At 35.5% G+C, this 18563-nt stretch overlaps 2 protein-coding genes across 2 annotated transcripts; one reads left to right on the plus strand and one right to left on the minus strand.

The window, feature by feature from the left end:
• The first annotated feature begins 1535 nt into the window (after positions 1 to 1535).
• LOC126979391 (probable ATP-dependent RNA helicase DDX23) lies at positions 1536 to 4211 on the plus strand. The gene has a single exon (XM_050828668.1). It carries the CDS (start codon positions 1673 to 1675, stop codon positions 4073 to 4075), a length of 2403 nt encoding a protein of 800 aa, XP_050684625.1. The 5' UTR covers positions 1536 to 1672; the 3' UTR covers positions 4076 to 4211.
• LOC126979472 (uncharacterized) lies at positions 4076 to 13549 on the minus strand. The gene is made up of 7 exons (XM_050828797.1): positions 13414 to 13549; positions 13176 to 13332; positions 12353 to 12519; positions 9659 to 9768; positions 8112 to 8247; positions 5089 to 5255; positions 4076 to 4259 (listed from the first exon to the last, which is right to left on the minus strand). The coding sequence occupies exons 2-6, from the start codon at positions 13328 to 13330 to the stop codon at positions 5089 to 5091; spliced, it is 735 nt and encodes a 244-aa protein (XP_050684754.1). The 5' UTR covers positions 13331 to 13332; positions 13414 to 13549; the 3' UTR covers positions 4076 to 4259.
• Positions 13550 to 18563: the final 5014 nt, after the last annotated feature.

Below are 18563 nucleotides of genomic sequence, written 5' to 3' on the forward strand. Positions count from 1 at the left end.
GAAATATACCGAGTTTGAGTAATTACTTAAAAATTAAAATAATTAAAATATATTTATTAATTAATGAAAGTATCGAAATTATGTCATAATAAAGTTATTTATTAATTTTTGAACATTTTGAGGTTATGATATAAAAAAAATCTAAATCTGAAACTAAAAGTTTCCTCACCCTGGGAGTGCTGGGTAAAGTGGACCCCTCCCCCCCTCAAATTCGTGCCAATGGATTCTAAATCCTTACCCTTAAATCATTTTACAATTTACTCGATTAGGTATAAGAAATACCCCACTTAGATTTAAGGGCAAAACAATTCTTGAATCTTTGTTTTGTTTTGACTTTTGATACTGCTATTTTTTTTGTAACTGGCTCCGTCGACTGAATGTCGACGATTCGTCCAACGTCAAGGTGGAGAGATTTTTTATTTTAATTTAGCTGATTGAAGTATATAAAGAGCTGATTTAAAAGGAAATGATCGATTGATATAGCTGTGGTTTTTTTGTGAACTGAAGAATAGGCAACAAGAGTTAGTACGGTTAGTAATAAACACCCATAACACAACAATATTAACTACCTTGTTAGTATCTAATCTAAGTTTAAGGGAGAAATGTGTGAATGTAAGTGGGAATATGTGCCTAATAGAAGCGTAGAAAGTATAGAGGATATAAATTAGAATTTAATATTATTGCGGGAAATAAATTTGTAAAGAATCTTTATGAAAGGGGAATGGCATAAAGTAAGAAGAAAAGGGATGTTGATGGGGCGAGGGACATCCTTCGGTAGAAGGTCATATAAAGGAATTGACAATTTAGGTAAACTTTCATGAGGTTATTGGGTTATTATTAACAAATTTTTGTAGTGCAGTAAGTGTTACTTTTTACATGTACGTCAAAATATATCTTGTTCGAATATTACTGCTATTTTATTTACGCAGTTATTTGTCATTGACTATAATAAGTTATTGTCCCCCGAACTGTAATATTACACGTAAGATCCATTCCTACTTGGAGGGGTAGTATTTGCGCTATTTGTGGTAGTTTACCAATTACAGAGCATAATGCGACTTAGTAGAATTTTAAAATGAAACTGTACCTACTCACTTATTAAATATAAAACATAGTCTGGTTGTAGCTTCATCTATACTTATATATATTTTTAACATAGTCTGAATTAACTTTTATTATTTCTTAAAAACTACGACGAAACCAAATAAACAATATTACTAACGATAATATATTAATAAAATTTCGATCGATGCCAAATTTATAAAGAAAAAACACTGGTAAATTTTCTACCACTGAGGTATAATAGTGATTATAAGCAATTTATACACGTAAAATAATACGCAATTATAGAGCGCGATTAGTTTCCCGAAAAGTTAACCCGACGCGTTCCGGGCACTCTAAACTAATGCTGTAAGAATAATAATAAATTTGAAAAACTACATAGATTTTGATAGGACTGAAAAAAAATTTCCTTCTCTGTATCTGTCAAATGTCAATGGTCAGTATTACTGTCTAGTCTATTATAATTTGACACAAGTCAAGCAATAATTTAAAGTAGGTACGCATTCCATATTTTTCTATTTAGAATAATTTAGATATTCATCGCAAGGTATTACGTATAAAATATAAATACGGATTCGTATTATAACACGTTCTAAAGCTAGATAAGGGAATGGCTAGAAGCCCCGATCGTCGACGCTCTAGATCGAGAGATAGAGACAGACGTGATAGGTATGACGATCGTGAGGTACAATACAGAGATAAAAGGCGCAGGGATCGTTCCCGTAGTCCAGTGAGAAAAGACAGAGACCGTTCACGAAGTCCGAAAAAAGATCGGGAAAGATCTAAAAGTCCGGGACGAAAAGATCGTGGCCGATCAAGAAGTCCTAAGAAACGCGATGGTAAGGATAAAGAAAAACGTTATGACGATAAAGAAAAAAGTAAGTATAAGAGAGATACTGATAATAAACAAGAAGACGAAGAAGATTCCAGTTTAAATAAAAATGAAGTTAAACAAGCTAAGAAAGAGCCACTGTCACTAGAAGAATTATTGGCGAAAAAGAAGGCTGAAGAAGAAGCTCGCAGTAAGCCTGTTTTTTTGACTAAAGAACAAAGAGCAGCCCTAGCTCTCGAGAGACGTCGCGAACAAGTTGAGGCAATGAAAGCAGATCGACCAACTATAACTACTATTGACTTAACTGGACCATCAAAGAGAGAAGAGGAGAAAAGGCATCGAGAGGAAAGGGAAAGAGAGAGAGAAAGAAAATATGAAGAACGAAAGTCAATGTCTGATAGAAAAGATGAAAAGAAAGATAAAGATGAGGATATAAGTAACAAAGATAAAGAGAGAGAAGAAGAAGCAATAAAAGCCCGCTATCTTGGTATTGTTAAGAAGAAACGTAGGGTAAGGAGGCTCAATGATCGGAAGTTTGTATTTGATTGGGATGCGTCTGAAGATACATCTAATGATTACAATGCTCTATACAAAGAAAGGCATCAAGTCCAATTTTTTGGCCGAGGACATATTGCTGGTATTGATATCAAGTCTCAAAAAAAAGACTATAGCAAGTTTTATGGAAACTTATTAGAAAAAAGAAGAACAGAACTTGAAAAGGAACAAGAAAAATTAAGGTTAAAGAAAGTTAAACGGAAGGAAGACAAACAGAAGTGGGATGATAGACACTGGTCTGAAAAGGATCATGATGAGATGACTGAAAGAGATTGGCGTATCTTCAGAGAAGATTACAACATCACAATTAAAGGTGGCAGAATTCCAAATCCAATAAGGACATGGAAAGAAGGTGGTTTTCATTCTGACATAATGGATATTATTAATAAGGTTGGATATAAAAGCCCAACACCAATTCAAAGACAAGCTATTCCAATAGGTCTCCAAAACAGAGACATTATAGGTGTTGCTGAAACTGGTTCTGGTAAAACATTGGCTTTCCTTATTCCATTGCTTACATGGATTCAGTCTTTACCAAAGAGTGAACGAATGGAAGATGCTGATCAAGGACCTTATGCTATTATACTGGCTCCTACAAGAGAATTGGCTCAGCAGATTGAAGAAGAAACAAATAAATTTGGGATTCCATTAGGTATTACCTCAGTAGTAGTTGTAGGAGGCCTTTCACGAGAAGACCAAGGTTTTAAGTTGAGGTTAGGTTGTGAGATAGTTATTGCAACACCTGGACGTCTAATTGATGTACTAGAAAACAGGTACCTAGTGCTAAACAGGTGTACATATGTTGTTCTTGATGAGGCTGACCGCATGATTGACATGGGATTTGAGCCGGATGTACAAAAAATTCTTGAATACATGCCTGTATCAAATATCAAGCCTGATTCTGATGCTGCTGAGGACGCAGCAGTTTTACTTGCAAATTATAACACAAAGAAGAAATACAGACAGACTGTGATGTTTACAGCTACTATGCCACCAGCAGTTGAACGTCTAGCAAGGAGTTATCTACGTAGGCCTGCAATTGTTTATATTGGATCTGTTGGTAAACCAGTAGATAGGACTGAACAAATTGTGTACATGGTTGGAGAGAATGAAAAACGCAGAAAGCTTACCGAAATCCTTCAACGAGGAGTTGAACCTCCTATAATTATATTTGTCAATCAAAAGAAGGGAGCAGATGTTTTGGCAAAGGGTTTAGAAAAACTAAGCTTCAATGCTTGTACCTTGCATGGTGGTAAGGGTCAAGAACAAAGAGACTTTGCTTTAGCGAGTTTGAAGAATGGTTCTAAGGATATATTGGTTGCAACTGATGTAGCTGGACGTGGTATTGATATCAAGGATGTCAGTATGGTCATAAACTATGATATGGCTAAGTCAATAGAGGATTATACACATCGTATTGGTCGTACAGGACGTGCAGGAAAAACTGGCAAAGCAGTCTCTTTTGTTACAAAAGAAGATTCTGCCATATTCTATGACTTAAAACAAGTGTTACTAGCAAGCTCTGCATCTACTTGTCCTCCAGAACTAATGAACCACCCAGAAGCACAACACAAGCCTGGTACTGTAGTAACAAAGAAGCGCAGGGAAGAAATGATATTTGCATAATTCCATTAAAAAATATAATTTTTGAAATACCACGTTTTTAATCATCATTTAAAACACTTTAGTATTAAATAAATAGCTTATAAAGAAAAATGTTCAACTTCATTGTTTCTTAATAAATGTGTCACTGATGAATAAATTTATCCACTATATTCTATTGCATTATTTTGCTTTATGTCTGTATTATCTGAAACAAGAAAATATATAAATTTTACACTAAACATATGCTGTAAAAGATATAGGAATCAAATTCTTGATGATAATCTGTTAAATATAGCAGCTTTTTCTAATACTACCACTTAGCTTAGTGCTAGTATTAAAAAAGGTAATAGTAAAGGTTTACATATTAATTTTCAAAATGAGCTTTAAAAATGACTATCTATGCACTATATAAAATTAATTAATATAAGCAGTTAAAACATAACAAAGAAATTGGCTTAACTGAATGAAAGTGATGTTGGTGTGATATTATATGTGGTTTAGTGCATATTGAACAATGAGTGTAAAAGCACCCTCCTTTTAGAAGCAAGCATGAATAATGTATAGAATATTAATAGAGTCTTAGATATTTATACATCTAGACAGACTGACATCTGTAAAAACGTCGAAAAAAATTGACTTAACAGCTAACCTCTATTTTGAGCAATTCACGCACACTAACACAATTCTCACTGGCCCAGTAATTTCACTAGCTACGGCGCCCTTCAGACCGAAACAGTAATGCTTACATATTACTGCTTCACGGCAGAAATAGGCGCCGTTGAGGTACCCATAGTCTAGCCGGGCATCCTGTGCAAAGGAGCCTCCCACTGGTTTTTATCGGTTGTCTTACAGCAAGAGACTATCTAGACGTATAAATTTTCTAAGAATAGAGATTGTCATTGCTCAAGAGTTGGTTTATCTGATCTCCAGTGAACAACCAAACAAAATGAAAATATGAAGAGAAAATAGCAAGCTCGTCACATGCATTCAAATGAAACACGAGCGAAAAACCATTCCTTAAGCCAAATTTCTACCTATTCCTTCTGGTCTGGTTGTTTGTCCCCTATTTCTTTTGGTGGTGGCATTATCGCTTGTTTCATAGTTGATGCAAGTGACACACTCATCTCAAGAAACTCTGCGAAATCTTTAGGAAAAGATATCTCAGGGAACTTGATCTCCAGCTGAGGATCTCCTGGTTTAACTGATGATGAAGAAATACATTATTTATAAATACATTAAACATACACATATTTTAACATGCAATCAAATTTTGAAGTGAAAACTCCTTTAGCGGCGTAGAGCACTTTTCTTGGGATGGATATAAAAATATGTTAAACTCGCGTCAGTACACGTGTCCTGATCGAAGATTCCTAAGACAGTCGTTGTAATTATGGATGAAAGTTAATGTTGTTGAGAGATATACTTTTTAATGTAAAATAATTGTATTCGTTCTGAAGTGCTAAATGTTTTATCTAATACTAGCTGACCCAGGAAACGTTATATTGCTATATATAAAGTGATAAAAAATTGGGGTGTAAAAAGTACATACAACCGATTCTCAGACCTACCAAATTTATTGTACTACAATTATTGTAAGTATTGCTCCATAGCCATCTTGCAACCCTATAGCGGATTTGTGGATGGAACAGATTAATAAAAAATCGCGATACATAAATAGGGGTTGATCGTAGAGGGTTGAACATTTAGGGTTGCATGTATTTTTTAATGTTGTACCATAAAAAAATAATAACGAAAAATTACGTCCAAAAAAATTATATAAAACATTTAGGAGAGGACCACCCTCTCTCTATTCTCAGACCTACTGAATATGCATATAAAATTTGGTAAAAATCAGTAAAGCCGTTTCGGAGGAATAAAGTAACTAACATTATGACACGAGAATTTTATATATCTAATATAAATGGTCATATTAGTGTACGATAGTGCAATAAATGTATTTTTTATTTTATTACATAAATGCTAGTAGGTACTTATAAATAAAGCAATTTGTGCGAAATTATTCGCTAACATAACTAACATTCCCAAAATATTCATAAATGCACAACGTTAATGTTCAAGTTTTCACTTCTTTCACAACCCGTCACTTTTTATTCGTTTGATCATTGGCATTATGGCTATCAGCTAAACTCATTAAAAAACAAGAATATTACTTAATAAAAAAAAACATTATGACGGCAAAGAGTAGCGATATCATAGTTGATATACATTCACTTTACAGTAACAGTACCTAACCTTTTCAAATATAAATTGGCATGTGGCAATAACACAAACTAATATATATAATTATTTACTTTATATAATTATAAAGAGAAAAGATTCGATTGTTTGTTTTTTTGCATTGAATAGGCTCCGAAACTAAACCGATTTGAAACAAAAATCAATTCTCACACTATTGGGAAGCTACACTATCCATGGGTGTCAAAAAATTTTGGGATCCTTATTAAAACTCCAATAATGTAACTCGAGGTGTAAAAAAATACCTAAAACATTTTTACATCGCGTCCGCTGCAAAAACTATTTGTAATAGAATAAAAATAATGTACACCGACTTTACAGAACGCATCGTTATTTATAAAAAGTGTCGCGACAGCACATGTTATAAGCGTTCTATAATTTTAAAAATTTAATTGAAATGTCGCTACTACGTGGTCAGTCCTCTGTCTACGCGGTCGAAGTGACGGGGTAAAATATTTAAATAAATATTAAACGAAGAAGGTAAGATAAACTTCTAGCTTTATTATAAAAATGTTTTCAACCTTTATAGGCTAGTCAACAAGTTCAAAAATATGTATGTCCGGAAAGTATGTGTGACAACTCATTAAATTCAGAATTATGTCCAGTATCTCGAGGATTTTTTAAAGCACTTAAAATATAAGTTTATTATGAACAAATAAAAAGTAAATTATATAATAACATTACCGTTATACTATAATAACTAAAAAACTTATCTAACGTAGCTATCATTTCAATCTTAATATTTTTAGGAAAAGTACTGTGAAAGTGTTTTTAGCAAATTATATTTGTGTCCTAAGAATAATTTTATAAACATAATATGTAAAAATGCCAATAGTGTCCCCCTTTAACGGCCGTTCCCAATATACTATCTACAGATAGAGATAAATTACTACCTTCTACTGTCAGTAATTTGCTGTCAATAATCTGAAGCTGTCCCAATATACCCGATAAGTCATTCTTACCGCCTTATATTGGGACGCGTAAATTGCAATTTCCATACAAACTTCTATCGCTGGTAAGCTATACGTCGTCCCATTGACAGACAGCGTGTACGGATAAGGTGAGTTTCCGTCGTTAAGTTTATTGGGACAGAAAAGGCAACGATAGTTACGATTATTATCTCAAGTAAGAGATAGACTGAATATTGGGAACGACCGTAAGTCATTCATAATTTAACATATTAATCAAAGTCAAATAATCGTTATTCAATTAGACTTAAAATAAGCGCGTGAATCGTCACTATAAATATTTCTATAAAATTACTGAATCTACCATATGTTCGGTAAAAGTGGAGCACGTGAGAAGAACATACAAGAAACTCAACGGCCACTCTAATCGCATCCAACAAATACAATGATTCATTAACTAGAACAGGTCGAACTGGCAACACAAGCAGCATCCGTTCACGAGATGAAGCATGGACCAGCCTTCTTCATCATTATTCATCTTTGCCATTATTATATACATATTATACGGTCTTACAAATAAAATTGGCATAAGGTTATAACTAAACACAAACCAAGAATATGTAAAATGTTTACAAATAGACATTTTGCTTACGAATGGTTTGTTCGGACGTATAACGTTTCCCGCGTTTATTTGCAAGGCAGCTTGTCATTAGGAAAACTTCAGAATTATTATTGTATTGACATTGTTGTCAACGATATTGTAAACATTTTGCATACTCTTTGTTTATGCTTAGTTATAACTTTATACCAAGTTTATTTGTAAGGCCGATATAATTTAAGTTTTAAGGTAAATATTAGAAGTTTAGTTTAAATCGGCAAAATTTCCTGATTACCTCCATACAAGAAATTATATGCAATGTTCATGTATTGTTTGGCTAGTGTTCCATTTTCACTCATTATTCTTTTGGTATCTTCTGGGAAACATGTATATCCCATCACTGTTGTTCCGATACCAGCATATAATGCCCTCTGAAATCAATTAACATTTCTTATAAAAAATAAAATCTAATTAAGGTGAAGGTTAACTAAGTAAATAGGTTTTATATATTTTTGTAAATAAAACCTGTAAGAAGTAAATAAATATTGTTTCATTCAAATTTGACCACATACTTTGCCTTCGATAGCCGATTCCGATTACTTCAATAAGAATTTTGTATGTTGAAAGACAATAAAATTAGCTCATGTAGATATTCGACATTGTTAATGGTGCGTACAGAATGGTGGAACGTAATATGAAATGTATCATGCAACGAAAGAATTCATCGTACACATCGCTGCAATGTATCATGAAAGGTAACAACACACTTTGTAACAATTTCTCATAGTATGGACGGCTTGTGCGTGCGAAATGTGCATTTCACGCGCAAGCTATGAGCATTAGTGCCTTGTCATAGGTCCCGGTTGCCGTGTATACTACTACTACGAGCTACCGTGTATGCCGGTAGTACTTTCATACTTAGCGGCATAAATTTGCGGGAAGGCTGTAGCTGGGTGCTCGCCGGATCTACCACTATGCGCCCGGTGGCCGGATATCGGTAAGCCGGCACCCACAGTGATGTATAGATCATGTTCCTTCTTCTCTTCCGGCGATAGTATCTTCGGTACAAAATTCATATAGTAATTAACTGTAAGAGTCGACGGTAAGGACGCTACTCGAGACAAAATCGGGTCATGTGAAAGGTGAATATGAAAATTTATTGAATTAGGCGTTACTTTGCGGAAATCCATAATTATACAAATGATTTAAGTTTCTTTAGTGTTAATTCCGCCAATATTTGTTTTTTAAAACAATTCGACACGTGCTATACGTGTTTTATAAAACAATTCGACACGTGCTACACGTGTTTTATAAAACAAATATTGGCGGAATTAACACTAAAGAAAACTTAAATCATTTGTATAAAGCTGAATATGTTAGTGGACAGTCGGCGCCGCCTACCCGGCAACCGGGACGTATGAAAATGGCCTTACAAGCTACGCTCGGACCGACTCGTTATTTGTTAGTTTCTCGAACGAACACAAAGGCGAGCGTTCGCGGCCGAATGGCGAAAACAGACGTACGCGGCAGGTTCATAGTGAATGTGCGGTATGAGCGCGCTATACGTTCACCCATCATGCAATGAAAGGTACTTAGAATGATACATTTCATGGTACGTTTTAGCAGTATTTACGCACCATAACACTCAACGAAAACCATAATATAGTGTTGTGACATGTAACTAAAATTACCCTATAGGTGTTAATACACTTAATAATTATGGTGTGCAGCAGTTGCTTTGTAAGTAAAACAAATTATTCCATGTGTTTTAGCAGTTTATGTGTTATAAGGCATCTTAAAGTAATAATTAACTTCAACTATATCAATAAGTTTTTTACCAACCCTGAAAAAACCTCCTCTCAGTCCAAATATAAAACCAGTTAGTCCTCCCATACCAACTGCTCCATACCTCTGTTGCTTATTTTCCTCTTCCCTGAGATATTGAAAGATCCCTAAAACATATTTTTTTTTGTTCCAGGGTGAGCATCAAAATAATTCTTGAATAACTAACACAGATATTTTTTTTTAGGTGACACCCCAATTTTAGGTGCAAATCGACATCAAGTAAACAGAGCATACATTTTAGCAAATTAATATTAAAACATTATTAAATAAGTTGTTAAAAATATTGAAGTAGACAAGAGAAAAATTGAAAACAATAAACAATATAAATGTAAAAATATTTATATTAGTATTTCAAAATTTTAAATTACCCACAAAAAACTACGAGTTTAAATTTAATAAAAAGAACATGTATTTATAAATTCTTAATGATGAGTCTTACAGGCAAAGTAGTAAATATATTGACCTTGATACACATATTGAGGTTGGAAACCTGGAATATAAATGGAATGGAAAACCCGAAGTCAAACTACTCATATAACTGCAAATACTAGCCATAGTCCTGATTCCTGAATCTCACTTTACAAGTAGAATCAACATAAAAAATCCAGGCTTTATAATATATTTCACCAATCACCCTGATGGAACTGCCCATGGTGGCACTGCAACTGTAAGAGTTCTATCAAACACCGCCGGCTACCTACCTATGAAACAGACTACCTCCAAGTTACTTCAGTATCCGTTGAAGATAAGAGGGGTAAATTCACTGTATTTCTACTACTATATTCCTTTTCACAGTACTTACTAACTTTAGGCCATCGCTTTATTGCTGGTGGGGCCTGAAACGCCCAATATACCCACTGGGACTGTCGAACCAACATATTGGCCTACCGAACACGCAAAATGCCTGCTACTACAGCCTGATCTACTAGAATATTTTTTATATCCAAGTGTATCTCGTTTTAAAACTTAGCTTTATTAGCTCCAGCTGTCTTACCAGCACCTCAGACCATTCGAAAGTACTCTTTAACATCTCTACAACAATCCTTACCACCCAAAAACCCGAGTCACTCCACAATTATAAAACCAATCGGCCTTCGTTTAAGGATTATTATTCCCAGAAGAGAATATTAACCGTAGGATCTCTTACTTAAAATCCCCATGTTAAGGATGCCACAAAATATCTAACATGTATCATTCAGGAGGCTGCTTGCAGGAATACACCTGCATCTATTGGCGTTTCCCCTGGGTTGATGGTGACAAATGTAATCTATCTTTAAAACCCAAATCGAAGAAAATGGATGATTAAGGCGCGTCTGGCATACAAGAAGGCACCCAGCTGATAATAGAAAATTCAATAGAGTATGTTTAAGGCCAAAGCTATGAAATTCTTGTATCATAAATTCGAGGAGTTTATTTTTTTTTGGGTTGAATCTTTGAGCGCGAGAATAGACTTCTAATTATTCTTACGAACTGAAAGAAAACATCAGTCAGCAGTTTGGGTCTGCGAAGACGAGGTCAAACCAAAGAAAGTGGTTCGCTCCTGCAGCGTGTCAAAGAAAATGGTCTGAAAACGTTTGTCTCGAAAAAGGGGCATGTTGCTAATATTCCTTTACAGTAACGTAGAACAGTTACCGCTGAGCCGAACTCCGAAAAATAACCCGAAACGTCGCATCATCTTACATCACGATAATACGGCTCGGAAAAGAAATGATTTTTTGAAGCAGGAAAACGTCTAGCTGATGGACCATCCTCCGTACACTCCTGACCTGAGCCGAAATGATTTCTTTACATTCCCCAGAATGAAAGATTTACTACACGGTCAGCCATTTTGTCAACATGTGCATTAAGTTGAACGCAGAATACTTCGAAAAACAAAAAAAATACAATTTAGCTATACCGTGCATGTGGTTCTTCTTATTCCCGATCATTTCAGTGTGCCCCCTCGAACAGTAGAACAATGTTCTCAAAAAATATCACAATTATAATTGTTTAAAAAAACCATGTCAAAGGAATATGATCAGTCTCCTTCAAAAGACATTTTCATTATTCATATTAAAGGCCAGAATACATTACAGCTTCCGCTTCACATCACTAGACGGTACCTATCACATTACAACTGCAATAAGCGGCAACTCTGCTCATTTATGTACCAGTTTGCCTGAGAGCAACATTACATGATGAGCAGAAGAAAAACAAGTTATGGAAAAAAAATAAGATGAAATGGATTGCTGAATGGTAACCAAAGTCACACTATCAAGAAGGCGAATATCACTATTTATTTCCTCGCCTGCACATTTTCACACTTATTTAAAAATGTTGAAAACAAAGTTCTATAAATTGAATAATTAACAGTATGCGTACTGAAGCAATGCACCTATACTGTGTCGCACTGAGTGTCACTGCACTACACATCATGGCGCTATGTTTATGCATTAAAATATTCTCTCTGCACATCTGCCACGACATACAGTGCAGCGATACTCTAGTGTGACATGCTCCATACAAAATGATTGATTAATTTAAATATTTAGATGCTTAGTGTTGTCCTATTGCATTCCTTTAATGGTTTAAAACTGTATTCTGCAAGAGAGAAATGTACTACTAGACTTTTAAGTGATACCTACGACATATTTTTGCTGTATGATTAGTAATCATATAAAAAAAGCATTAATTTTCCATTGTGGAACTCACATTCACTTTTATCCTTAACATCATGATAGTGATCTGATATTCTGTACTTCAAGGAGGTGCTGTGTGCCAAACCAGTCTCGAATGTTTCCCTGACTGCACTCACAGGGGGCTGGAGAATTGACTTTAAATAGCTGGGTTTGTGAACCTTACTTAAGGCCTCTATATGACTGAAATAGAGCTAAACATTATTTTCTGTTATCTAATAGGAGTATAAATAATTCATCAAAGTCTAGTAAATGTATAAAGTAGCCTATTAGTGACAAATTACCAAAGAAAGGCTTTCAATTAATGTAAGTGAAATACGGAAATGAAGAAATGGAAGAATTCTGCTGTGTTAAATTGATAAAGAAACAACTTGCACAAATCCAATCATTTTTTTTAAATAACTAAGAAAGTAGGTAAATACAGAATGCTTTCCATAAAGAAAAATTACAAAGTACTTATGAGATGCACATTTTTTCAGGTCTGAAAATTTATGACAAATCTGATTTTTGTTATATTATTGTTGGCATTATCATGCTGTATCTATGTATAGTACACTTTATATTTAATATCCATGCTGTGGTAAATAGAAATGTATAAGCTACTATATTGACTGTGCTTATCCACTGTAAGCATGGTTTTGAAGCGACAACTGTATAGCCTCATTCACGTGAACACGGCCGCAAAACAGCGACGTCTTCAGTCTAGTACCTCGATAATACATACATGAGAGCTTGCACGGTAAGGAGCCGTGCTGTTTACACGACGTATGTATGCATGTAAAAATGCACTATTTTTTAAGCCTCTATCTCGTTTGCTATATTTAATAATTTGAACTTACTCCTTATAATCCGCATGTGGTGATTCATATATAGGAAGTTCAGAAGGTTTCATAAGAGCTGGGCGCAAGGGTTCCTGTGAATCAATAGGACTGGCTGCATTTACAGTTGGTATCAAGGCAATTATGCCTGACCCAATAACTACTTTTCGGAGCATCACTAAAAGTAAGACAATTGATTAATTATAATATTCATGAATGTCCAAACAATATCAAATAATTATATATTAGTAAGAATTACCTAATTTTATAAATCTGAAAATAATGTCATTCAAAATTAGTTTTCAGTGTCAATCAGCTGGTTGTGACGTATGATATGACACTGACATTTCATATTACATAATGACGAAAAATGGAGGTCTAGATTTTTTGAACAAATTACAAGGGGTTTTAGATTGGTCGGTAGCTAGTCGAGTGTTATTACAGTTTATAATTACATTTTCTTACAGTGCCTATTAATAACTTGTGTATAGCAGTTTTTATTATCTTATTGGTGGTGGAGTATTTTTTACTAGTAAGTATTTATTAATAATTTAACATAGATATTTAATTGCGTGCTTACTAACTTAGACTTACTACCAACTTATCCATTATGGATATAACCCCCCCAGAACCTCCGGATCCTCCGGATGTTCCATTACCTGGATCGAAACGTCGTTTACAGGACAGCGCAACACATAACGCAAACGCAGTCTCTAAAAAGACAATTATTGATACCGATATGGCTTCTGCATCCATACAGAATATATATAATCACCCAACTTTAGTTGTGGGGATTAAAGAATACACCTCATTAGATAAAGGTCCATTTACACAGACATAAAGTTGCCAATATATGCCCGGATGGTATTAAAAAAGTTGGTAGGAATAAAATAGCAGTAATCTTCAAATCAGTTTCAGATGCCAACAAATTTTTAGATAACCCACTTTTAACTGCAAACAAATATGAAGCAAATATACCTAATTATAATATTACAAAGACGGGTATTGTCCGCCAGGTTCCGGTGGACTTATCCATGAATGGGTTTGTCGAGTCAGTTGATCTTTCCACAGGTTGTGGAAAGATTTTAAAAGCTCGCAGACTCAAAAGAAAAGTTATTGAGGATAATAAAGTTTCTTTCTTGTTAAATCCCAACCCAAACTATAGTTATTACTTTCCAAGGATAATCACTCCCTACCAGAATATTCCTGTTTCATAACTCCCTTCCAGTAGAAACTTACCTTTTCCCCACCATTCTATGTATTAATTGTTCTGGACAACATTTTTCCACCAATAAAGGTTGTCCTGAACATGGTAGGCAAAGAACAATTAAAATAATAATGTCGCAAGAGAACATCTCTTATGTAGAGGCAGCAAAGCGTTGCCCAAAATCTACAAGGCCATTCACAGAAATTCTCAGTAATCCTTCCTCATCCCATAATGCCCCTACAACCCACATGAGCCAGACTAGTATTCCTTCTGCTCCCACTACCTCATATAGCAAAACTGTTACTTCTCTTCCACACTCTAGAGCCCCATTAAGCAAGTCCTATGATAAAGCTGCTCATCAGGCCATTATTGCTGAGGTACCTTCAGTGTTCCCCAATGGCTCAGCATTAATGCATCAGTCTATTCCCTCCTCTACAGTACAGAATGAAAACCTCCTGGAGGTTCTCCTTTCACTCATTCTAACTCTCATATCACTCATATCAAGTAACACTCTTAACATAACCGTCAAACGTTGCCCATAAACTATCTCACATCTTATCCCTTTGTAACGATTATTGCCCCAGTGACCATTTTTCAATGGAACACCAGAAGCCTACTCCTAGGAAACCAAGCCTTATTCATCTTATAAATAAATACCTTCCCTCTGCCATCGCCATATCTGAGACATGGCTAGCCCCTGGATCACACTTCAGGGTCCCGGGCTATGCATGCCTCAGGGATGATCGAGCAGATGGTGTTGGCGCAGGCTGTGCCTTATTTATAAGACGCACCCTTCCCTTTTCCCCAATAATCCTTCCAAACCAACATCCTGGTATAAATATTGTTGCTGCAAAAGTTTTGAACATCTCCATGGTCTCTATATACATCCCTCAACCTCGTTCAACTATGATTGCAGACATTCTCCATTTAATCTCGTCTATTCCCTCTCCTATGATTCTAATGGGAGATTTAATTGCACATCACATGTCTTGGGGCTCTAGCACTACTGATTATTTTTCTCTTTCCCTTCTTGATATTTTTGATAAATGTAATCTCTGCATAATAAATGATGGCTCTCCAACCCGGAGGGTTGCTCCTTCTCAAAATCCAAAAAGTGCAGTTGACCTGACCCTATGTTCTCCTTGTCTTGCTTCTCTTATTTCTTGGAACATCCTTCAAAATTCCAATGGCAGTGACCACTATCCTATTATCATTTCATTACCTGATAAAGTAATCCCTGCTCAAAATTTTTCCCCTTCTCTCAAATACAGATTAACAAATGCTAATTGGCAGCAATTTTCCACTTGCCTTGATGAAAAAATTTTAAGCTTTCGCAATCCTAACCATTCAAATGCTGTTGAAAATTATAATAAATTAGCAGAGTTTAGATTAATTAGATATTTAGTGCTAACCAAAATTTTCCCATAAAAAAACCATCCAATAGTAAAGTTTCAACTCCTTGGTGGGATTCAGAATGCACCAAGGCTGCTAAGGATAGAAAATTAGCAGAAAAAACATATAATAGGAGCATGACTTTGACCAACTTCATTAATTATGAAAAAGCTGCTGCCAAGGCCACTAATTTATTTGCCAAAAAGAAAAAACAAGGTTGGATCAATTTTTGCCAGAGCTTATCTCCCTGTACTCCATCTACAATTGTATGGAAACAAGTTAAAAAATTTAGGGGTTCTTACAATCCTTCGGAGCATGACTCCATGATGAAGTGTAGATCCATCTGTATGGCTTGAATCCTTTGCAGATAGGTTGTCACCCCTTCAGTTCCTAATGAAGACTATCTCCCTTCACCTCCAATCCCTCTCTCATCAACTCATAGTTTAGACTCCCCTTTCTCTTTTTCAGAACTTCTTCTGGCATTGGATGGCTTAGTTGACACTTCTCCCGGGGCCGATGGCATCCCCTATTCTTTCCTTAAACAATCTTCAATCAGATCCCAAGAATACTATCTCAAAATTATCAATAACCTATTTGATGTCGGTGCCATTCCTCCATCTTGGAAAAAATCAAGTGATCATTCCTATACTCAAACCAGGTCAGAGTCCATCTAAAGCCACCAGTCATAGACCAATTGCCCCATCATCTGCTCTTGCAAAAATATGTGAACATATGATTAAACATCGACTTGAGTGGTTTGTTGAATACAATAACCTCATTTCCGATTCCCAGTATGGATTCAGAAAGGGGAAGAGCTCATTAGATAGCTTGGGTATCCTTACCACTGATATAAGATTAGCACTTTTCCAAAAAGAACCTCTTTTGGCAGTTTTTCTAGATATAGAATCCGCATATGATAACGTGTCTCTTCCTCTGCTCAGGAGCAAACTCATTCAGCTGAGTATTCCAGCGAAGTTAACTCGATTCATGTGCAATATGCTAATTGAGCGAACAATTACCATTAAAGGCCCATCCTCATACCTACCTCATAAATCAGTTTGGAAACGTTTACCTCAAGGTTCTGTTCTCAGTCCTTTACTATACAACCTGTATACCTCTGATATTTCTAGCACAGTTACCCCCTTTTGCCAAATCTTGCAATATGCAGATGATATTGTTCTATATACTTCTGATAAGTCTATACAGGCTTCTAATCGTTTAAGTCATGCTCTAGAATATCTCTCATCATACCTCTTGCAACATGGGCTAACACTATCACCTTCCAAAAGTAGGGTAGTTTTATTCACCAACAAAAGACGTCTCCCTGTAATCAAAGTCAAAATTTACAATATTGGATTTGGATCAAAAATTGACAGGTGTAAAGCACTTTAACTACATCTCCCAAAAGTGTGAAAAAAATATTAATATCCTTCGCTCATTATCTGGCGTTTGGTGGGGGGCTCACCCCTTCACCCAAAGATTGCTTTACAATGCCATAATTCGTAGCCACATGGATTATGGCACGTTACTTTTGATTCCAGGCAATAAGGCAGGTTTAGATAAGTTAGACAAATTACAGGCAAAATGTTTGCGCATTATATTAGGAGCTATGAAATCTAGTCCTATTAATGCTATGCAGGTCGAGTGTGTAGAACCTCCCCTCTCGCTTCGTCGACAGTTCCTCGCTTATAAACTGTTTTTTAAATTAGCGGAATTCGTTTTATCGTTCTTTGCTGCATAAATTAGATCAATTAGTTGGCCTATACAACAATAACCAAATTTCTCAAGATAAGAGATCATGTCTTGCCCATAGTTACCTATTGTACTCTCAACTCCCTAACCCCTTTTTTCAACTTTCGAAATTTCTCCTATTCTCCATGCCTTTCAATGCACTCACCCTCCAACCCTTAATAATTTTAGATCTGGGCATTAATAAGTTCACCATAGAAGCTAACAAAACATTTCCTCATGTTATGCATTCAGATTTCCAAAATTGGCATAAGATTTTCACTGATGCTTCTAAAACACACATGAGCCCAGTTGGTGTTGCAGTATGGATCCCCTCCACAAGAATTGTATTAAGTTATAGCTGCCCAACTGTCACTTCGGTATTCACAGGGAAAGCAATTGCTATACTAGAAGCTATTTTATTTATTAAGTCTCATGGCCTAAACAATTCTATTATAATATCAGACTCCAAAAGCTGCCTTCAATCCATCCTCTCAAATCCATTTCGCTCAAAAAGTAGGATTCCAATTATACTTAAGATAAGAGAAAACTTGAAAGAGTGCTATGATCTCAACATCAACATAGTTCTAGCATGGATACCAGGCCATGCAGGTATAATCGGCAATGAAAATGCTGATGCTTGTGCCAGGTCAGCTGCTCATACAGGTTCCCAACAACATTCTCAAATCTTCTCTCATGATTTGTGCTCCACCTTGAAAATAAATATGTTTGAGAGGTGGTCAAACATCTGGCAGGTTTCTAAAACTTCTAAAGGCGTCTTTTATGGTGATATACAACCTGTAATCCCTTCAAAACCGTGGTTCTCGAAATTTAGATTCCCCAATAAATCAATAATATCAACAGTTTGCCGGTTACGCTTAAACCACTCTTGCACTCCAGTATTCCTAGCCAAATTAAGAATTAGAGACCATTCTCTATGTGAGTGTGGACTTGATGAGGGAAGTGTACACCATTTATTCTTTAATTGCCCTTTAATGAAGTCTTCCTTGTACAACTTTATACCTCCTGAAATCCCCCGCCCCACCTCCATGAAATGCCTCCTCACCTTTGTTTTAACTCCT

The sequence above is a fragment of the Leptidea sinapis genome, chromosome 3, assembly GCF_905404315.1.
Source record: "Leptidea sinapis chromosome 3, ilLepSina1.1, whole genome shotgun sequence".
Taxonomy (NCBI): Eukaryota; Metazoa; Arthropoda; class Insecta; order Lepidoptera; family Pieridae; genus Leptidea; species Leptidea sinapis.